Source organism: Erpetoichthys calabaricus, chromosome 10 (genome assembly GCF_900747795.2).
Source record: "Erpetoichthys calabaricus chromosome 10, fErpCal1.3, whole genome shotgun sequence".
Lineage (NCBI taxonomy): Eukaryota > Metazoa > Chordata > Cladistia > Polypteriformes > Polypteridae > Erpetoichthys > Erpetoichthys calabaricus.
In genome coordinates, this window is record NC_041403.2 from 153,265,425 (window position 1) to 153,289,932 (window position 24,508).

Below are 24,508 nucleotides of genomic sequence, written 5' to 3' on the forward strand. Positions count from 1 at the left end.
AGGGAAGCATGAATTCAGCTCTCTGCCAGAAAGTACTGAAGGAGAATGTCTGGTCACAGATCTATAATCTGAAGCTCAAGTGCAACTGGGTCATGCAGCAGGGTGGCAATAAGAAGCACAAGACCAAGTCCACCTTGGAATGGATGTTGAAAAAACATGGCCTACTTGAAGTCCTGAGTATACCCCATTGACAATATAGGGTGGGACCTGAGATAGGCAGTTCACAGTTGAAAACTCTAATGTGGCTGAATTAAAACAATTCTGTAGAAAAGAGCATGACAAAAATGTCTCCACAGCGATGCTAAAGACTGATTATCTGTTACTGGAAGCTTTGTTGCAGTTGTTGCTGCGAAATAAAGGTGGCACAACCAAGTATCGATTTGTTAGGGGTATAGGGATTGGTGAACTTTTCCTTTAATAAATGAAATGATCATTCAAAAACTGGGCATTGTGTTTACTCAGGTTGTCATTTGTATGATAATAAATTTATCTGGAGAACACAAACAATGAAGTGTTATGAATAAGCAAAATAGAGGAAATCAGCAAGTGGCAAATATTTTATCACACCATTGCATATATTTCTACAGTATATATTATACTGTACACATACACAGAGAAGAGAGTTCTATGTTTAAACAGCAATAATTCACTCCATCTTGATAGTATAAATCCTCTTAAAGTGAAATACGCTAATAGTTACCATCTTAAAAAGTTCGTTAGTTGAAGATATTGTTTAAAAATGATGAAATTGTTTACATTTTGCTTGCGTAATCTATAAAATACACCTGTGACTCAGTGTAGTGTAGTGTTTTCCTCTAAGAGTTAAACTGACCTAGTTACAGCAATATCTCTGATAAAACATTAATACACAATCAGGAGAAGAAGAGATTTCAATGAATATATTTTGTTTTAAACCTTGAAATCACATTCTATGGCACACAAGTCCTAGAAACAAAACGACTCAGGCCACCAATATGTTAAGGAACATAAATAAGTCACTTCTACATAAATATGGAGGGTATGGCTCTTCTTGATTGAACATTGGCAGACATTCAGACATTGACCCTTTGTCTAGCGTGAAAAGCTACAATCGTTGTCAGATAAATGCATGTCTAATTCCAGCATCTCAGTGCAATAGTGAAGGTGATGAACAAGTAAAGTTATATTTGAGTTCCACCATTCATTGGACACCCTCCACTGATCTTACGAATGGACTGCAGTGCTACAGCACAACAACCACGAAGCAAAGAGCTGATGTTGTAGACTGGCTGACCATTCCGACGCTGGCCACGGCACAGCCAGGCCACTGTAGGCACTATAGGTACAGCTACAGCCAGGAGGTCCACTAAGAAGTGTCGGCTCCAGTAGCTCTTCTCTGGACTTTTTGCTGTTGGTGCCTCCTTAGGGTTTTGCTCTTCATCAAGTTCATCATCATCCTCCTCCTCCACCTTCACCACCTCCATTTTGTCCGGGCTGTCTATCTGCCCCAATGCACTTATGGGTTGCTTTAGGGTTGGCTGGCAGTTGTCAGGACTTGAGACAGCACTTGGCCAGTCAGTACTAGTTACCATAATCATCGTGCTGGGATCACTAGAAGCCAAATCCACTGCACAGGCACACCCCGATAGTATCTGGTTCTGGTAATCCAAGGGAACCATCTCCATATCCTCTCCTTCTTCAGATATCCATGTAGATGTAGGACTACATGCCTGAGATTTCATTACTTTTTCCATGATGGTGTCCAGGTCTGGGTTGTAGTGGATAAAGTCGGTTTGTATGGCTTGCTCCTGGACTTGATGAAAGCTATGGTTATTGATCCCAATTTCCATGCTACTCTGACTGCTTATCAGTTTTTCAAAGGTAGAACTTTGTGGGAGTCTGGAGGCAGCTGTGTATGAAGTAAGCAAAGAAGCATCCTCAGATAAGAAGCCAGGTTCTTGAAGCTCTGTTCTGCTGGTGCCATTATCGCCTAAAACAAAGCCACTGTCTACCGTCTCTTCTGCTGAAAAAACTAGCAAAATCAGTAATGTTCTTTTCTGGAGCTGCATGGTCACTTAATTTTGTGTAGGTAGAGCTTCGTGTTAAGGATTTAGCTGGGGATCCACCTGCAGATTCCAGATTTAGAGCATTTCCTTCTTCTCTTGCCGAGTCATTCTGAGCCATTTCCATACTGTACAGTAAGGTTTCCAACTTTTTGTTCTGGATGTTGATGTCAACAAAGTACTTTTGAATGCCCATATCCTTATCAGAAATGTTATCCTTGACAGTGTCAATGACTTCTTTCAGCTGTTTAATCTCTTTCCTGGCTTCTTTTAGTGCAAGTTGTGCTTCAACCCGATGGCATTCCTCTTCAATCCAATCCTCCTGCATTCGTGAGAGCTGAGCTTTGAGTTCATCAACTTCTGTGTCCCTGAAAGTAATAATTTAAAAAAAAAAAAAATCAGCCATTTAAGTGCAACCACAAACTTGAAGAAACTGTACATTGCTAAATGCTACGTAGATATGAATACAGATCATCCCTTGCGATTCGCAGTCCATTTGTAGTGCTACCTAAATGGACTGCAAATCCCAATAGCCCCAGGAGTACTGCATCATTGAGCAGCTTCAAAGATTGTCACGAGATCTGCTGGGTGAAACATGATAAAGCACAGTCTTTAAAAGCGAGCCATAAGATCGTTGGGTGTTTTTTTTTGTGTAAACGCTTCACTGTACAATTGGATTACAATTACATCCATTGCCCATGCCCAGAGGGGGATGGGCGGTCTCATGGTCTGGAACCTCTGCAGATTTTGATTTTTTTTTTCCAGCCGTCTGGAGTTTTTTTGTTTTTTCTGTCCTCCCTGGCCATAGGACATTAATCTTATTCTATGTTAATTAGTGTTGTCTTATTTTAATTCTTACTTTCCCTTTTTTTTCTCTTTTCTTCATCATGTAAAGCACTTTGAGCTACATTATTTAAATGTGCTACATCATTATTATTATTATTGGAGTACATTTTTCTCTGGATTTATTTTTGTATCCTGTGCCCTCCTGTGTGTGTGTGTGTGATTTTGTCTGCAGAGCACTCCCAACATTCTAAAGATCTTCACGTTTATCGGAATCAAGGTAGAACAAAACTTTACGTAAGTTTCAGGAGGCTGTTTATGGCCATATTGTTTCATTACTACACTACCATCAACTGCAACTGTGAATCTGAACTGTGACATGAGTGTTTAGCATTTTGCTGGATTTCTTTCTTAGTATCTGTAATAGTAATCATTTTTATTGTTTATTACCATAAATATACATATATAGTATATACGTATACATAAAGTTACATTTTGTAAAATGTTACAGTTCACTAGTACTACACACTTTGTCTGGGGGATGCCATGCATCTTTACCTTGGCAGCCAGCCTCACTCACATGATTGATTGTAAAGTGATTGTTCTATTTCATGTTTATCATAAACAGTTTCATCTTTAGTGCAATAGACTTCAAATATTTTACAATCACAGGCTCAAAATGTATTTGCACACTTTCACATTTGTGGGTCTGGTGTCCTTAACCCCTGCAAAAATAATAATAATAATAATAAATACATTTTATTTAATAAGTGCCTCTCTCAGCACTCAAGGTCATCTTACAAAAATTTAAACAGAAATAAAAACAAATACAAAAATAAAATCAGATAACAATAAATAGTAGTAACAAACATGAAAGATAATTGGCTATAACAGTGATAAAATCGTAGTTGACATGCCAGTTTAAAAAGATATGTTTTGAGAGTAGTTTTGAATTACGTGATACGAGGGGGAAAACTACAACAATGCTCTCACTCTCATAGAACAGAGTCTGATGTGTGGTACAGTAGAGCTGCAGAGAAGGATCTGAGGGAGCAAGAAGAAGCAGAAATCTAAAGGGGACCAGTGAGGTAAGGAGGAGCAAGACTGTGGAGAGCTTTAAATGTTAAAACTAGAATTTTGAATTGTGTGCAGTAGGAGACAGGGAGGCAGTGAAGTTGTGAGAGAATAGGTGTAATGAGTTGTAAGTGATGGCTACATTTTTTTGGGGATGCCAGATAGAATGACATTACAGTAATCTATATATGAAGTGACTAAGGTATCAATCAATACTTCGTCCTGCTCTTGCACAACAAAGTACTGGAGTCGAAGTGTTTTGGAGATGCAAAAAGGCAGTGTGAGAAACATTATGTGGGATAAAAAAAGAAAGGGTACTGTCTAAAATGACGTTCAAGTTCTTAACCTGGGAAGAGATGTTTGAAATAGTGTTGTTAATTAAAATGGAAAAACTGTCAACATTAGTGAGCATTGATTTAGAACCAATGAGGAGCGCCTCGGTTTTATTGCTATTTAGTTGGAGAAAATTAGGAGTCATCTATGACTTTATGTCTTGAGATATGCAGTGAGAATATTTAGAGAGGAAATGGAGGTAAGCTTTAGTGGATAGATAAAGTTGTATGCTAGATAGATAGATGCTGTCAGCTTAACAGCGAAACTGGATGCCATGATGTTGAAAGATATTGTCTGTTGGGACGATGTAGAAGAGAAGTGGCCCCAAAATAGGGTATTGCAAGGGATAACGGAATTTGTTTCTCTCAAAAAACCCTAAAAATATTGCAATGTTGCAAAATCTGTTTTTACACACAGCTTCACCCAACTTAGAATTAAGTGAGTGATCTCTCAGCAAGATAGTCTCTTTACTTAACATAACATTTTTTCCCCATTAATTCTAAACAACAAAAGTTTTACTAATTATAAACTGCATGCAACACACTGCTATAGCAAACAAACCAAAAGCAAACAGGCCAATTACAGCTGGTGATGTAGCAGTACATTGTATGAGTAAAATCACCATGTGGAGTTAGATGGTCTCTAAAATGTTACTGCTTACAAAACACATATTAAAAAACAAATGCCAAAGAAAAAGGCATGAGCTGAAATGGAGGGCAGAAGATGATCTTTAAAATCCCAGAACTGATGACAATAAAACTGGAAATTAATAAATGTGTATTACAAAGCTGGGAAAGTGAAAAGCCAAAAAGTAGAAATGAGCAGACACAAAACAAAATCTTTATATCATTAGAGAAATTACAGTGCGAAATATGATATAGCACACGTTCAGCTCTTATTCATAAATGTTTTAGGTTTTCAAAGGTAAATGCCTACAGGACCAGAAGATAAGAATTAGCTGGTAAACTTGAGTGTTGTATTCTAAGAAACTGGACATTAGATAACCGTGGACGAAATTAAGAATTCAAGGCACAAAAGCTCAGAAATGTAAAGCATGACACAATAGAATGAGACATCAAAATAAATCTGCTGAAGTAAGAAAATACAGGTGAAGGATGCTGGAAGAAAATTAACGCTGGGTCCTAAAGTCAAAAAGGTCATACAATCCAAGTTTTGGTATAAATAACTGGAACCAAGCCTGCCAAAAATGCTCAGAGAGATGAACAGATTATTCCAGACTGGGGTATTATGATTAACTCTAGAAGAAAAAAAAAAAACAAATTTAAAAGCAGGAGAATAAAGTATGAGATGAGTAATTATGACAGTGGAGGTAAGTGAAGCTGAGAAATATACTTATAAATCATTTTGCTGCAGGAAGCAAAAGGTAGGAGCAATTACCCACAAATATTCATTAGTTAAGTTTGAATAGGATTAGTGAAAGAAAATGGAGAGAATAATCTGAGCATCCTCTGAAACTGCAAAAAGAAAGTTATTAGAAACTAGGAATGCAGTGCTCTAAATATTAAGTCCTGAAATTAGAACCCAAAAAAGTCCTGACACTAATTCCTATATACACCAGACTATGGCAGAATAAAAAAAAATGCTGTACATAGCAAAAGACAGTTGCTGGCTGTATTTAATTGAACAGAAAGAAAATCAAACAACATGGTGTTTGAGGACGTCACTTGCATTTGGGAAAACTACATCATCTACAGGACCCATCAGGTGAATCTGTGTTAATTTCTGCAGAAGGCAAAAGGACTTAAAAGAATTCGAGGATTATTCTGTTTTGATTATGACTTCAAGAGAGTGCCTAGCCATTGTGTCAGGAGACAGTTATGTTTTCACAGAATCAGAAGTAATAAACATTAACGAAATCATTACTTCTTTTGATGGACATTTAAAGGAATTTATTTATTCACTGTTTATTCATTACTATAGTTATTATTATTTGTGTATCAGTGGTTTATTCATTGAGTATTTTGTAATTCGTGGGTGGGGGGTTATGCACTGCAGTGTTGGATTTTGTAAACAGTTGATTAAATTGGTGTGTGTGTTTTCAGTATTTATAATAACAAATCTTCATTCCATTCCACTCTTACACTTGCTTCTGTTAATGTGATCTGTACTTGTTGTGTGGCTCATAGAAAATAGTATTTGTTATTTGAGCTCTGAATCTTTTTTTTTTTTGCTGCCACACTATGGACTGGTAGTGCACATTATAATTCTTCCATCAAGTAAAGGATCTTGAGGAGTGGTACACAATTGCAAAATGAAATGAAGGATGAATATATAAATAGTCTAAAAGGTATCTCAAATTATTGGTTGATAATATTAGAAAAATGAGAAGAGTCATATACAAGTAAAGGTTAGTCATCCAGATAAAGAATGCAAACAATTCACCTTATCAGTAGAGATTTTCCAGACTTCATGAATACTCTTCTAGAGAAATCAAAAACCTTGGGGGTTTTGAGGCTACGGGCATTACTTCATTCAAAGGCCAGACCTAAACAAATACTCACTGTACATTACTACTGTTACTTTCAGTTTAGTAAGTAAAAGTGCATTTGCTCAGACACTTCATATGTGTGACAAGATCATAGGAACAGAATCACACATAATTACACCCTGATAACACACCCTCCTATCCCATACAGAACACTTGAACAATTAAATATCCATGTGTATTTAAACATTTTTAAAAAGTATTTGTAAAAAAAATATTTTAAGATTAAAATAAGCTGTCTTTATATACAACACAATACTGTAAGCAACTGAAAACATCATCTACCTCTCCTGCAGTCTGTCTATGGATTCCTTTAGTCTGGCTCGCAGGTGACGGATACAGACTTCCTTCTGCTGCAATGGAGTCAAGTACTGCTCAGGGTTTGGTGGCTTAATGCCATGGTTATCACTGCAGGAGGAGTACTTCATGTGCCGTCTAAAGAAAAGAAAGATGGCAAAAACTGACACACAGTATCCTTGTACATGTATAAATAAATGTTAAAATATCACAGCCCATCTGTACATCCTGACAAGAATCCGGCCTGCATGGAATGTGAACCTGTAACAGAATGCTTTGAAACATTTTCATTTATACCAAATACTGGTGTAGCTAAGGGATCCTTAAGCATGATATATTGAAATTCAAGGTTATGTACTAATATAATAATGTGGTATTAATTACACAGAAACATAAAACATGGTAAAATTACTCCTAAAAAATGTTTTTATTGAACAATAAGGTCATAAAAGCAATTCACGTTCCAAGCACCCCTTACATTTTGTGTTTATTGTTAAGAGGTACAAACTGTCAAATGTTACTTTTCTCTTTGATGTATGGTTTCAGTTGTATAAATTTATCAAAGGTGCTAAACCTGCTGCTAAATGTCCAGTTAGTCTAAAGAACCTCTGAATCATGTCAACTGATTTCACTAAATTGTCACTTCTAAAATGCAACCATTCAAATCAATGTTTTTATTTGCTTCTAGACATTAGTTTTGTTATTACCTACAATATTCTTTACTGTGTTGTTTCTCATGGAAGCTGCCATGCAATGCTCCTGCAAGATGTTAACATGTTTAATGCAGAATTCAGCAGCAATGCAGTCTACAGTAAATGAATGGTTTCCATGCACAGGCCACTGCTTCTGCTGGACTCGTCAGTCAGTCAAATTATGTAAATTTGGCTTATTGATCAAAAATGGACAGTCTTTGTCTATTTTCAATACACGGCTTCTTAAAACCACACATCTGGCACAACAGATAGATCTGTTACGCCATTGCATTTATCACTGATGGCTAAAAACCACAGTACATGAAGACCAGTCTTAAAATTGCTTATACCTCATTATTCCTGGTTTAATCAACCATTTATTGCCAAATAGGAAAGAGGTTTTCCAAGACCTACCTAAATATAAGCAAAATGTTTTGTATTTTATTTTCCTAAACTTGATAAAAAAAAAGCATCACAGCCTTCAATTGAACTTGCTTCCCAAGCATTTTCAGGTAGAGGTATTACCCACTGCATCTTTCTGTCTGCTAAGAAAGGACATTTTAATTTCAATATTTAGGGATAACAAACTCTTATACAATAGAAAAACTAAACCCCGTTGACACAGGTTTTTTTTTTTTTTTGTTATTGAAATTTGTCAGTATTTGTTTCTCAGTACAGTGCTGTGAAGTGATCATACAGAGTTTTGGGGCCTACTGTGTATGTAAATGTGGACTGTCAGCCAAACGGCGGCACTAGCAACAGGATTGAAGAAGTGAAGATGATGAAATGTTCTACACTGGAAAATGTTTGGTGACCAGGGCTTAAAGGGCTGTTTGATTTCATATAACAACATATAACAACATCAATATGCTCCAATTTCTGGCCTCTTGATATCATACTAAAATAAACCAGTTCCAATCTTCAATCGTGATATGTCGCCCCTGTATGCTGCTCCTCCAATTCCTCAATATCAAATACTAAAATAACAAGACTAGCAGATCCCCTTGAAGATCAGAAACTAAAACATCACATAAAATATAAACAGTAATCCCTCCTCCATCACGGGGGTTGCGTTCCAGAGCCACCCGCGAAATAAGAAAATCTGCGAAGTAGAAACCATATGTTTATATGGTTATTTTTATATTGTCATGCTTGGGTCACAGATTTGCGCAGAAACACAGGAGGTTGTAGAGAGACAGGAACGTTATTCAAACACTGCAAACAAACATTTGTCTCTTTTTCAAAAGTTTAAACTGTGCTCCATGACAAGACAGAGATGAGAGTTCCGTCTCACAATTAAAAGAATGCAAACGTATCTTCCTCTTCAAAGGAGTGCGCGTCAGGAGCAGTGACTGTCAGAGAGATAGAGAGGAAAGCAAACAAATCAATAGGGCTGTTTGGCTTTTAAGTATGCGAAGCACCGTGGCACAAAGCTGTTGAAGGCGGCAGCTCACACCCCCTCCGTCAGGAGCAGAGAGAGAGACAAAGTTTGTTTTTCAATCAAAAATCAATACGTGCCCTTCGAGCTTTTAAGTACGCGAAGCACCGTGCAGCATGTCCCTTCAGGAAGCAGCTGCACAGAAGGTAGCAAAGTGAAGATAATCTTTCAGCATTTTTAGACGAGCGTCCGTATCGTCTAGGTGTGCAAACAGCCCCCCTGCTCAATCCCCCTACGTCAGGATCAGAGAAAGTCAGCGCAAGAGAGAGAGAAAAGTAAGTTGGGTAGCGTCTCAGCCATCTGCCAATAGCGTCACTTGTATGAAATCAACTGGGCAAACCAACTGAGGAAGCATGTACCAGAAATTAAAAGACCCATTGTTCGCAGAAATCCGCGAACCAGCAAAAAATCCGCGATATATATTTAAATATGCTTACATATAAAATCCGCGATGGAGTGAAGCCGCGAAAGGTGAAGTGCGATATAGCGAGGGATTACTGTAATGCATTGTGAGGGGGAACAAGAAATCAACAGAGTACCTCCTATATGGTTTCACTTTAACCACAGAATGGGATGGTATGTGGTATGAGCTGTAATGTGGGAGGAAGGAAGGTTCAGTAAAGCTCAAATAAGATGTGATTAGCAATAAAGCTCGCATTGGGTTGCCAGGGAGGGAGGGAGAAATACAAAAGAAGTGGATTCCTATTGTCCAACACAAGCAGTTAGTGGCTGCATTAGTTTAAATACTAGCACAGCTCAGATAGCAAGTACCACACAACCAAAATGGATGAGCAGACAACTCTACATATCCTGTGGTTCACCAGATTGTGTTTTTTTATTTATTCTCTTCTGTACAAATCAGTACTTTTCTCTCATTTTGAACCTCACTCCTTCATAACTTCTTGCCTTCATTGCTTCTGCTGTGAAAGACCTGAACAACAAAGCCCCTGGAACAAAACAAATGAAAGCAGAAATTCTGAAGTATAGCAGAGCCAGCCTAGAAGCAGCTTTAGTAATGCTATGCAACAAGTGTTGGCAAACAACAATGATACAGAGGGAGTGGTGAAAAAGCATGTATGTCAAGGTACCAAAGAAAGGAGATACCACAGACGCTACAAATCACACCACTCTGTTCTAGGAAAAGGCTACTGTCTCAAATTGCTGTGCAGAATACGTGATGCAACCAGTCCCTTACTGCAAAATGAACAGGCTAGCTTTCGACAGGGATGTCCATGCTGCAAAAACATTTTTGTTCTGCGAAATGTTATTGAACAGAAATCACTCCTGCCGAATTTCTACAACTTGACAGTGTGCACTGAAAATCCTTATGGGAAATTCTGACATTACGCCACTCCATCAACATCTCTGAAGAGCTATACTCAGCATGCTTTGTAAAACCCTAGAAGAAAGTGCACAAACCCACCCCATAGACCTGGACTTCTCTGATGTGGCACTCACAACTAAAACAGAACTGGCCCTACAGGCTAGAATATTAACGCTCGAAAGTGATGTGGGAAGACAGGCCACCCCACTATTGTACAAGGCCAAGACTGGATAACCAAGTTAGTTTAGTATTGATTAAATCTAGTTTCATAAAACAGATATCATGTACTATCATCCAGCGTGAGCAAAAGCATGGTGTAACAGAAAGGAAATGTTCAGCAGCGTTCCTCGTCACTTTCAGGATTGGCTGCCACAAACCAGACATCAGTGAATTATTGCCTTATGAGTCTTTTGAGGCATGTAGTCAACGTGTACTACACCATCAACATCCAAATTGTGCACAGGATCTTACCGGTGCTAGCTTGGAACATATAAATCTTTGATGTTACAGAATCATCATGTGGACATTGTTTGAACTGCTGTTTGCACATTGCACATGACAGAGGTACCTGGAGGGTCAAGACAGAGAGGAATTTGATTCCAGGTTGTGAAGTGTTCCTGGATTTCTGTGCTCGTCATTACCTGTCCATAGCAAGCACCATGTTCGAATGCTAGGATACTCAAATGTGCCTAAAACTATAGTACCTTGGGATAAAGGTAAGTGATTGATTTTGTAGTGGTGTAGATCAGGGGCCATTTGTTCCAGATACCTGGATAAAGTTGCACTGAGCTTTCAAATAGAGCTGGAAAACCCAAAGAGGTGATAAAGGGCCAGAAAAGACTAGCTGATACCATTGTTTAGAACAAGTTTAATGTCCACCCCATAAGTGCTTATTCTGAATCTATGGAGATGTTTGGGCACAAAACCTGAAGGGAACAGTGTTTAACACCTTAACAGAAGGTCGTTTGTACCTGTTACAGCAGCAATCCTAGGTGGTGTTACTTATAGTAAACACCATAAGCAAGGGAAGCTGTCAAGTTGAAGAAAAAGGCCTTTTGTGCAGTATTAGCAAAAGCTTGTCCAGATTTGTCTGAGAGGTCATGGCATGGCAAAAAGGCAGCAACCAAAGCAAAAACACATGCATTAAAGCCACGGATAATTACTTTTGAATAGACTGAAAATGCCCTCTGAATAAGTCTAAGCTGCACATAGCACCGGCTGCTTCAGAAAGTAAGGGAGAAACATCCTTAAGTGGGGATTTGGTTGAGAGCTGGAAGAAGCACTCTGAGGAACTCTTAAATGCAGAGGATATGCCTTCCTTGGAGGAGGCAGTGCCAGAATCAATGGATAAGGTTGGGACAATCTCTGTGGCTGAATTTAAATGTTAAATGAATCTTTTAACAAAATGTAAATCTTGGTATAACCAACTTTTTTTTGGACCAAAAATGGCCACCAAAGATAATGTGATGCAAAAAATACTTAATGCTGCTCCTACACTTTCCGCAGAGTGTCTCGGAAACCCTGCAACAGGTAGTCTCAACAAGAGAGACAATCTGTTGCGAAATTTCTAGTCTCAGGCAGCCTCGGGCAGGCAAAGTGAGCGTGTAGGCACGACATCATACACACAGCAGAATTCTGAGTCAGTGCTCCATCTGTGTGGGTAGTTGTGTTGTGTGCAGATACTGTACTGATTGAGTTTAATAGAGCTTCTCAAAGTTTTCTTTGAGATGAACAAAAAGAAAACGAGAAACAGCATCAGTTTATGTGAAAGAAAAATTAACAATCCTGAAAAAAGTTTTTTTCTGGAATGAAGAAAACTTGATATGTCAAAAGCATTTTGGAATCGCTCCTTCATTTTCATCCAACAACTCGTTTTCATTCTGTATTTTCATACCCGTATTTCTATTAAAAAAAATAAAACAACATCTAACGCCTCATTTTCAAATAAAATATTTTTTGTAGTTTAAGAAGCACGTTTTTTTTTTTATACAGGTATTGTCAAGCTTGGGTCACAGAGTTGTATGAGAGATAGGAAGATGAGTCCAGGTTTTCAAGGAAAATACAGGTGCTTTATTACTGTATAGAGAAGGCAGGTACAGGCTCAAGACTTCATTCAGAATAGGAGCTGTTAGGAGCCACAGCATGGGCAATCGTCCTGCTTTAGCATCCATCTTCAGATTAGAACAACACTAGCAGCTCGGAATCACTGCTGTGGCAGACACAGTCTGGAGAAGAGAGACCAGGAGTATATGAGGAAGCGCAGATCAAAGCCTGGTGTTAAATATTAAACATTGCGCAACAAGCACGGTCCACGGTATCCCTGATCCTGCAGAGGACAACCAATTGCTTTGCCCTTGGTTTACTGTTTACAAGACATAGAGCAACTACAGAGCTGTCCTTGCCCCACTGCTGTTAGACATGGCGAATTGCTGGCAGTCCCAGTCACAATACTATACGAATTTTCCCCATATTCATTAAAACAAAATTTCCGTTATAAGAAAATATTTTTATGATCCCACAAGTTTCGTTATAAATGGGATTCCACCTGTATGTTGTGGATATGTTTTTGCTAAAGTACCTCTTCAATGTTGCATGGAAGGCAGGGATAAATCCTTGGGATTGGTAGGCTGGGCGGAAAGTCTAATCCAGTATACTGTAATGAAGACTCTACCCAACAGATGTCTCAAGTATTCAGGAGAGGTTATGTGAATGCCATCCTGGCTGTTCAATTGCTGTCCACTCTTTCCCCTAACACAGATATTTGCAAAGTCATGGGAATTTGCCAACCCTGTCAATATGTGCTTTGCAGATTTGGAAAAAGCTTGTGACCTTGTAAGCCCACAGTATCTTGTGGAAGTTATTGCAAGAATATGGGGTCCCAGGGCTGTTCCTTTGTGCCATCTGATCTCCATATTTACAGATTTTGAGTTGTGTTCACATAATTTTTCAAGGACCATAATTTGTGGACCAATCGAGGTTCTGGAGTATCTAGTTTAGGAACCTAAGGGACATATCTCTGGTGTTTGAATTTGATGTTATCTTCTATACCTTATTAGACTGTGATCTCTGTCCACACTGGATTGGTTCATAGCAGGGTGTGATATATTTGGGATGAAAATTACCACTGTATTTTGAGAGGTCATGGGCCCTTTTTAGAAACTCTACGCTTGTTATATACAGGTACTGGGTGAGCAGTTGCCTGAAGTGGATTAGTTCAAGTACTTCAGGGTGTTATTCAAAAGCGAAAGTAGAGGTGATCATTAAGTTAATGTGGCAAAACTTTTACAATTGTACTGGTCCTTTTAAGGGGAGCTAAAGGAATTTAGGTCTCTGGAAAAAATTGTTGAGTTACCAGTTGATCTAGATCCCTATCTTTCATGAATACAAGCTCCAGGAAGTGACTAAAAGAAAGATTGTAAGCACAAATAGCCAAAAACACTTTCCAGCATTGAATTGCTGTGCTCGCTCTCTTTGACAAGGAGAGAAGCTCAGCAACCTGAGATCACATCCGAGTACAGTCGTGATGGAAAGGAGTAACCTTAGGTGGTTCAGGTATGTAGTTTGGTTTCTCCCGAGTACCCCTCTCGGAAGGTGTACAAACCACATGCCATTGGGAGAAGAAGCACACTCAGGATATGCTGAATGGATTTTCGTTCTCTGCTGTACTGGGAGCAACTGGCTTTTAGTTGGGGATAGGGAGGCCCCTGGTCAAACCAGATAAGCAGCTGGCTATTACCACTTTCACCAGGAAAAATGGAAAGAAAAGGATGATGAATATTCCTAAAATAAATATTATTTCCATGTACAATAGTGTGACCAATCACTACCAAGTTATACAATCATATGAAAAAGTTTGGGACCCCTCTTAATTCATTGGATTTTTGTTTATCATTGGCTGAGCTTTCAAAGTAGCAACTTCCTTTTAATATATGACATGCCTTATGGAAACAGTAGTATTTCAGCAGTGACATTAAGTTTATTGGATTAACACAAAATATGCAATATGCATCATAACAAAATTAGACAGGTGAATAAATTTGGGCACCTCAAAAGAGATATGACATCAATACTTAGTTGAGCCTCTTTTTGCAAATATAACAGGATCTAGACGCCTCCTATAGCCTTTGATGAATTTCTGGATTCTGGATGGAGGTATTTTTGACCATTCTTCCATACAAAATCTCTCCAGTTCAGTTCAATTTGATGGCTGCCAAGCATGGACAGCCTGCTTCAAATCATCCCATAGATTTTCGATGATATTCAAGTCGGGGGACTGTGACGGCCATTCCAGAACATTGTACTTCTCCATCTGTATGAATGCCTTTGTAGATTTGAACTGTGTTTTGGGTCATTGTCTTGTTGGAATATCCAACCCCTGCGTAAGTTCAACCTTGTGACTGATGCTTGAACATTATCCTGAAGAATTTGTTGATATTGGGTTGAATTCATCTGACCCTCGACTTTAACAAGGGCCCCAGTCCCTGAGCTAGCCACACAGCCCCACAGCATGATGGAACCTTCACCAAATTTGACAGTAGGTAGCAGGTGTTTTTCTTGGAATGCAGTGTTGTTCTTCCGCCATGCAAAGCGCTTTTTGTTTTGACCAAATAACTGAATTTTTGTCTCATCAGTCCAAAGCACTTTGTTCCAAAATGAATCTGGCTTGTCTAAATGAGCATTTGCATACAAAAAGCGACTCTGTTTGTGGTGTGAGTGCAGAAAAGGCTTCTTTCTCATCACCCTGTGATACAGATTTTCTTTGTGCAAATTGCGCTAAACTGTAGAATGATGTACAGATGCACCATCTGTAGCAAGATGTTCTTGCAGGTCTTTGGAGGTGACCTGTGGGTTGTCTGTAACCATTCTCACAATCCTGCTCATATGCCGTTCCTGTATTTTTCTTGGCCTGCCAGACCTGCTGGGTTTAACAGCAACTGTGCCTGTGGCCTTCCATTTCCTGATTCCATTCCTTACAGTTGAAACTGACAGTTTAAACCTCAGAGGTAGCTTTTTGTAGCCTTCCCCTAAACCATGAGACTAAACAGTTTTGTTTTCAGATCTTTTGAGAGTTGCTTTGAGGATCCCATGCTGTCACTCTTCAGAGGAGAGTCAAAGGGAAGCACAACTTGCAATTGACCACCTTAAATACCTTTATATCTCATGATTGGACACACCTGTCTATGAAGTTCAAGGCTTAATGAGCTAATCCAACCAATTTGGTGTTGCAAGTAATCAGCATTGAGCAGTGACAGGCATTCAAATCAGCAAAATTATAAGGGGACCCACATTTTTGCACAGCCAGTTTTTCACATTTGATTTAATTTCAAACAACTAAATACTGCTTCACTAAAAATCTTTGTTCGGAAAACACCCCAGTAGTCAGATGTTCCTAGGAAATGAAAGACATACCACTGTTATCTTTTTTGTTGAAAGCAGAGTAAAATTATTATGCAGACTGAGAGGGGTTCCCAAACTTTTTCATATGACTGTAATTAATGATAATGCAATGATAAGCATTAACCATATAGGTTTATGTTTACTCTGACTGTTCCTTAATAAAATATTTAACATAGAAAGGACTGCGTATGTACCAAGTGAAATCTGAAAGAAGATACAATGTCAACTGGTTCACAGGTGCAGTCCAAGTCACTGTTCACTAGTTACAAATTTTTCTAAACATACTATCTGGATGAATTTTCTCATATAAGTAAAGATTAAAATGAATTACTTAGAACCGAGATCAATATTAGTGTTTTATTTTTACCTGGGGGTTGGACTTCCATCACTACCTTTACAAGAGCCAGAATTACTGCTGCTACTTAAGGAGGATGTGCAGTAGGGTTCACGGAGAGATGTCCCAGCACTGACAGGAGGAGATGGTCGCCTGGAGTTAATTAAAAAGGGGGGAAAAACATGAGCTCAGATCAAAAGGAATACATGTAAGCTAGACTAAGTAGAATTACTCAACCTGATATGGCACACAGAAATCATTAGGCTGGGGCAACATCTGTTTAGTTAAAACGGACATTTGCAACATACGCTACAGAAGTATTTGTGAGAGACAGTAATGGGTAAGAAAAAAAGGCATTACCCCCAACCCTGTGTTTTAACTGCAGATTCAACAATGATAATATGTTGATGCTTTTGTTCATGTGAACTAACCAAACGAGACAATGAAAGACAAGAGAGAGATAATAACATATTTAGAAAATTCTTGTTATTATGAAGGTTGAACAAAAATACTTTGCAGGAGTCTTAACAAGTCAACAAAAAAGAACAAAACAGGAGTGAAATTCTTACTTTTTTGCTTTTGATTATTGGACAAGTACAAACTAGTAATTTCTTGTCATTGTTGGTCTTGGTATGATTTAGCAAGGAACTAAAACCACCATGATATAGACATAAAACACCACTGTCTAAAATGTGGATCTGCCACTACATTCAGCTACACACATCATGTATCCACACCAGAGAATATTCCATGTATATTTAAGTTTTATGGCTTAAACATTCTGGAGGGACCCTCACATACAAACATACGCATACATCAGGCTCTATGCAACAATGATTTTTCCCTCTTTATTAAACATAACATCCATTGAAATATGATGAAAGGTCGTTACTATTAATGAGTTAGTTTTGTAAATTTTATACATACACATATATTTTGTGAAATTTGTGAATTTCCCATCGGGATTAATAAAGTATCTATCTATCTATCTATCTCTATCTATCTATACTGTACTGTGTGTTTGTGTATTTGGGCTGTCACAATATGAAACTTTCACACTTAAATGCTATACTAAAGTGCATGTCATTCAGTTACTTCACCTAGTAACCTATACACAAAAAATAAATACATAAATAAATAAACAAACAAACAAACAAACACTACAGATAAATTACGCACTCCATGGAACAGTTTGTGGCTTTTGTAAACACACCAGCATGTATTGGCTCTCCTATCAACTATATGCAACAATATGGTCCTGAGTGTGCTTGACTGGCCATTGTCCTATACATGCAATACAGAAACATCCAAAGTAGGCACTTGTCCTCTTTTGCTAGACTTTCAGGGGCACACAAAGTCCATTAAGAGAGTAGACTTAAAAGGGACACTGAGAGCCAAGTACACTACCCCTACTTGCATTCTACAGTAAACACTAAAATGAATGGTTAAAGCTTCAGCTCTGCCAAGATTCTTTAAGCTTGCATTCTAAGCTTCATCCGATAACAAAAACTAACTGATCCATGAGTTGACATGTCTGAAAAGATTCCTACAGACAAGAACACTTACATTTATAATTACATTTTCAGCTTGTAATAGCAAGCTGCATCCTTTTCACTCTGGTGGACAACATGCACTTCCAAGCAGATAATGTTAAGTGTAAATTGAGGGGATTATGATTCAGCCAATGGTTACAACTTTCTTTAAAAACTGGGTGCATACACTTCATTCTCTTTGGAGCAGGAAGCTCACCCACTCTCTTGGAAGCAACTCTCCATAGAGCTAGCCGAGAGTGTCCAGCTCCAAAAAGTGTGCCACAAAGAGTTGCACAGCTCCCTACAAAGTGGGGAAAGTAACAGAAAAGTAAAATCCTTTATTAGAACCTGTAGTAGCTACTGTTCAAACTGAATATTAATTACACAAATCAGAAATTCTATAATTTAAAAATCGGAATTTTGATGATCAATATTAATATAGAGAAATCAATATTATAGAGAAATTGTTTAAGGTATAATTATATGGTATAAAAGACAAGAGGCTTGTTTTAGTCTAATGAAAGGATTAGCAGACAGTTACTTATTTTCAAAACATCTGACATGATATTCTGCTTGCTTTCATGAACCTTGTTGGAAAAGAGATTTAAAAAGAATTGGGCTAGGAGTAAACATACTAGTAGAATGCATGATTTGCAAAGTATGAGGACCATTTGAATCCTTGGCATTTTGATCTGTGGCACATACACAATATCTATGTAGTGGTAAGACATTTCAGTCATGAACTACAAAACCACACCCTGTGTTACCTGTGTAAATGTTCCACATGCAGAAATATATTAAGAAATTAAACAAAATATCATATACTTAAGATACATAGGCTATGTTAGATAAAAAGATTTGATTCCTCCACCACATTTTTAGTTCTTTTGTTATCTTTAGAATTAGATGTTCAATACACCTTTGTGGTAAAGTTAAAAGGAAGGCACTCTTATTAGTAACAAACAAACATGAAAGTTTATTTTTTTCTCTCTTATATGTAGAGTGCACAATTTTTATGAGCTCTAAAATAAATGAATAAAAAGTGACATGAAGTTTACAACATTCAAGGTCTTCATGTATTGTGAAAGAAAAGTCTGTGAGAGGGCTATTACAAGTACCAAAAAGCTCAATTATACTTTTAGACCACAGAGCCCTTTTACACTGGATTTCAAATTCTCCCTTATGCCTTTTGGCAATCTCTAGCTGAAATGTCATACAAGATAAACAGTAGTTTTCTCTTTGGTACTGTCCCATAAAGCAAAGCAGCAAGTGGTGAAGTGTCTAGGCAACAGTTGTTGCCTGCAGCCTCTCACAAAGCCACTGAAGATTTCTTTCAGAGATGTAATAGGTCTCTTGGTGGCCACCCTCACTATTGCCACTGCATTTTCAGTTTTTGAGGATGGCATGCCGGCAGATTTATACCTGTGTCATTTCATTTCCATTTTTAATGACTGACCAAACTGTGTCACAGTTATTCAGTGACTTTTAAAATTTTCTGTGTTCTTCTATAACCTTGACACAGTTGCTTTGAGGGTTCCTTTATCCTTTACTCCTTGACTGCTCATTTAACTATTATGTGACTTCTAAAGCTAACTGGCTGCATCAGTGAGGATTTAAGTGTAAAATCATAGTAAAAGGAGGTGAATACTTAGGAAATCAATTAGTTTGTGCCTTAAACTGTAACACATTTAGAACAACTTTGTTTTCACTTTAACATTGAATAGACTTTTTCTGGTGTTCAGTGTCAAAAAAGCCTAATTAAATCTGCTGTGATTCAATGTTGGACCAATAAAAAAAAAGACATATTGGGGAAAAACTTTTAACAGGCACTGAATCATAATAGATATAATTATAATAATGTTGGAATAGAGACACTTGTTGCCCATCACAACTATCTCCCACATAGGATTTAACTCCAAAAACCTTGACAGATTTGAAAACAGCAAAAGACACAGATCTACACAGATGACCTAAAGAAGAAAGGAAATGTTTATCACTAGTAAACCAGCATTGCTGCTACCTACAAAAGGTTGATCTGTCTACAGTTTGCGAAAAGAATAGTTAAAAAAAATTACATATACATTATATAGAAGTAAGATCAGAATCATATACTGTAGAATCAGGGCTACCTGAAAGTGCAAAGTAGCTGAATGAAACTTTGTGGAAGCAGGAATTATATGGAAAATTGTGTCACTGGTGACCTCTACCCGAGTATCTCTTCAGGGATGAAGTCAAAAGCAATGGTTGCACATACCTTTAGATGTTTTCAGTCGTTGCCTGTACAAAGGCTTTCTAAAAGCATTGTGGCCTCTTTAATAGTGCAATTTCCACCCTGTTTAAATTGTTATGTAATATCATTATACTTTTTCACCTACTGTAAAGCACCTTGAAATTATACTATTGTTGAAATATATGTCCAGTCAAAAGTGTTAAAATTCCTAAGACTCTGATAATCGACAAAATCTCAGACTGGTCCGGCTAATTTTAAACTCCGTTAAGCATTAAGAATACCAGAAAAACAACTAAAACACCATTAATATTTATAAAATATTCATTGACATTTTTCAGATGACCATGCAAAGCTAAGTGATTATACTGTAGACTAAGAGCACAATTCTGAGCACTAAACATTTTACTCTGAGCAATAAAGCCATCGGAATACTGACATGGTAACATCTGGTAATTTACTAAAGGCAATAATAATATAGTTTTGGACTGTGAGGATAATCTGTCAAACAGCAGCAGGTTTACTAGGCTAATGCTCTGTGGTAGCTCAGAAACATGGGAAGACTTCTGAGCAGAATCACTGATTCTGCAATAATATAAAGGACCGTCTCTTCAGAGAGCAGTAAACAATGATGTCCCCCCAAAAGCAGCTCAATAACACACATAGTATATTACAACGTTTGCAAAATGAAAATTAGAGGTCAATCTTAGTTAATATTCTCAATACAGTTCTCACAGCTATGATCAAAAAGTCTGTTTCTATATGGAGTTTCTAATGCACAATATTCTTATTTACCAAAAGTATAATTTAGCGTTCTTGAAAAAAGGCTAAATCTTCCATACATCTTATAAACTTGAAACTGTTCTTATTACAGAAAAAGAAAAAAACATTTTCACTATAAAACAGGACTCTGGACAGGCAGCAGTTTTTTTCTGCATCACTCATTGAGGTGTCATCTCACACAAAAAACAAAAGATCCTCATACTGTAACTGTCATATTCACTGCAGAGCACAATGCCATAGGAAACAGGATGCACAGCTCCTGTACCCTCACTCTTACTCACCCAGAGTGAAAGTAAAGGAGTGTGCCTCCTCATATGTAGATCTCAACTTCCTTATCTTTTTATGAAACAAAGCTATAATTTAACTCTGGCTATATTAGACTTCTACAACATTTCATACACAGCATATCTAGCCTTTACTGTATAGTAAACATGCTATACATTTTTATAGGTATAGGTCAAACAACATTCACTGTTCTTGTGGGGAACTGTAAGGGGCTGCCTAGAGATATTTTACTATTCATAATTTTCCACTGTACATTGAACATATCCCCTTCTACTGTATACAATAAGCAGCATCTGAATACATTCCCTGAAGAAGAACCAGACCTTCTACCTTTTACATCAAATCAGATCTTAATCATGTAACAACTGGCTTTGTGAAGTGTTTGCTACTCAAAGTATTTTTTTTGCAGATTCAAAATTTACCAGTGGCCTGCTGAGATTTTACCGAGTTAAAGAAACTGTAGCTTGCATAGAAAGAGACACGGTGATCTTGGACATAGTACATAAGGTCGCATCTCACTAATTTTGGACCTCTTCCATAATAAAAGATGAAACATTCCCCTTCTGGGCTGTAGTTTAGCTTGTTACTTTCTGTACAGGTGTGGTCCAGGTGATGGACTGGTATCACATCTAGTGCTGGCTTCTGCTTTGTGCTCAAAGCTACTGGGAAAGTCTCTGCTCTCCACAACCCTGACTTAGAGCGTCAGGCTTCAGAATATTTCAAAACATGAGCAGTGGAGTACTTAATAAACCATGCCAACTAGTTAACATCTCATAATGAAAGAAAGGTGATTCCCACACTTCACTGCAAAAAAAATTATTTTACTTTGCAAATCAAAATTTGCAGCTTTTTCCAGGAAAGAACATACTGTCAATAAATTAAAGAAAGTATGCTTCAAGTATTTTTCTTCCTCTTTACTGCCGTTTCCTAGCATAAAGACCACAAGTTAATACAGTGCACAGGTAAATGTCTGTCTATTTTCAAATAAACCACATTATGTTTCAGTGTTACTTCTCAAACATCTTGAAGCCAATGGGTGGTCGGTTTATCATATGCAGAATGCATATGATCTCAGCTATCTACTCCTGTATATTTGCAAATGTTTTAATTTTCTTATTGAAGTTTAAGCTAATTGTTTGAAACGGGGACTGTTTAAGTAAAATCATACACCAGGGAGAAAAGTATTTTTTAGGAACAGGAGTCTAAACAATTCTACCAATTTTAAACAGAAATACTTATATTTGTACATTTGTGCACAATTTTGCTTGGGATAAGCTCGGCCTATACAGGACTTTGTACTGAAATAAATGCTCAGAAGAATAAAATCAATCAATCAATCAATATTACTGGTTCAAGTAAACATCTTGTTGAATTCCAAGTACCTTGAGCTCCAAGAATCGAAAGGCTAACAAGTCTCCCACTATACAGTTGTCAATGCCAGGTACACAAATCAGAGTTTGCTCTTTAGGGTGAGTAAGCTACAACATGCTCTTTGATCCAAGTAACTGGTGAATATTAACACTTATTCACAGTGGGGGCGCAGATATTCCTTGTTTAAATAATACATTCCAACTATTTCCCAATAGCTTTTCCAGACCAGGCATCTTCTACCAAGCATAATCATGCAAAAACTGGAAAAAAAAAAACACCTTCTATACTCCACAAAAGCACCACTCTTAATTCTGTTACTGTTACTCACTAATGACTCTGGTAAAAAGAATAAATATATTTTTGGTATGCCAAGTTACATTTAAGATCAAAGTAATCATTTCATTTAAAGTATCAAACTCTGATGTTATTTGTACTGCACAAAAAGCATAAATATATACAACTATTCTAATGAAAATGAATAGTGTGTGTGGGGAAAAAAAAAATACAATAAATTCTCACGCTGAAGGGGAAGACAACATTTGCTGCAAACGGCGTTTCGGCTGCAGTGCCTTCAAGGGGTTGAATCTGAGGAGAAAAAGAAAAGGTAAAGTATAGGCTCTCTCTTTAACAAGACTTGAAACAAAGGAATCTCTTCCCCTTCAGTCAGATTTATTGTATTAAATTATATTCATCCTGTTTTCTGCCATTATAATCCACGCACTACCCCATAAAATACTGAATGTTCCAATATCAAAATATGGCTTCTTTTCCAATACAGAATCCTGCCCACAAGCTCAGTATATAAATAAATCAATCAAGTAAGCATTCAAGATAACAGCAATAACTCTTGGAAAAATTAAAACATAAAATTCAAAATAAAGATTCAAGGTGCATTTAAGGTAGTCCTGGAAGCAGAGTTACTGTCTCCTGTACAGAGGCAGATTTAATAAATAATACCTGTAATGTAACATATGCAATGCTTCAGTGTACAGGTAAAACATAACATGATGTACAAATTCATAGTGAGCTACTGGGTTTCAACACATGTGGTGTTGGTAACATGAATGTAGTAAAATTCTTTCCATGACGCCCATTTTATCTGAAAAGTTAATTACTTAGAAAGTTTGATTAAAAAAAAAACAAAAAAAAAAAAACGGTGACACGAAAAAGAATGAAACAAGCAAAATTATCCTATAGACAGACATGTCTGTCCTAATTTTAGTGCTTTGATCATTAAAGGAAATTCAGCAATTTCAGATGGTTTACTTAATTTCAGAATTTATATTTTATATTATACACACACACACAGAGTATATAACATATTACTGATGGCAATATCCAATAGTAGAAGCATTATAGAAATTACATCTACTATTTCAAGACTTTCAAACTTATTTTCCATGCAAAAATAAAACCTAGAAAAAAAATTGAAATTAGCACAATTAAAAAATAAAAAAAGCACTACAGTCATTAAAATACTGTGCAAAAGTATTTAAAAGATCTCTAAAGCAATCAAATCAATATCTAGAAAAACAATCTAGAACAGAAGAGAGATTTATAAAAGTGCTGTATCAGTGTAAGCACATAATAAAAAGGAAGAATAGGTTAATAAAGCAAATAAAATTTGATACATATGCAAGCCAAAGCAGATTTTGACAAAAGGTATAACCAATAAAATGAAAGCCCATCTATACTTTCTTCACTAAAGTGAAAATGTTTTTATGTAGCTTATTTTCCAGTAATTTTGCACAGTGTTACTGACCAGGCTTACCTAAAGGTCACTAAAGCGCACAAATTAGTAAAAAGGTCAACTCTGTTCTGTCAAGGCAGTGGCCACTGTCTCATTTCAAGGTTTCAAATGTTGCAATTACTGTATGTCAAGGTTTAAATCCTCAATACTTGAGCCGAGTAACTAAAGGGTCTCTTATTTCCAGTACTATTAGAATTTTAAAATCAATAATGACAAAGGGTATGGTTTAAAATCAATATTAGTATTTGTTGGAAGTATGATGAGACTGTAGTAATGTATATAACCTTTTCAATCTGTTTAATAAAGTTTTTTACATTTGTACATCCTTGCTAAAAAATAA

At 37.1% G+C, this 24,508-nt stretch overlaps 1 protein-coding gene across 1 annotated transcript in view; it reads right to left on the minus strand.

Moving 5' to 3' along the window:
- Positions 1-879: 879 nt before the first annotated feature.
- Positions 880-24,508, minus strand: part of snphb (syntaphilin b) — a 66,374-nt gene continuing 42,745 nt past the window's right edge. Inside the window, 5 exon segments of the mRNA XM_028812137.2 lie at positions 880-2,009; positions 2,011-2,410; positions 7,024-7,173; positions 16,254-16,373; positions 22,938-23,003. Coding sequence (XP_028667970.1) covers positions 1,161-2,009; positions 2,011-2,410; positions 7,024-7,173; positions 16,254-16,373; positions 22,938-23,003 — 1,585 coding nt within the window. The 3' untranslated portion in view covers positions 880-1,160.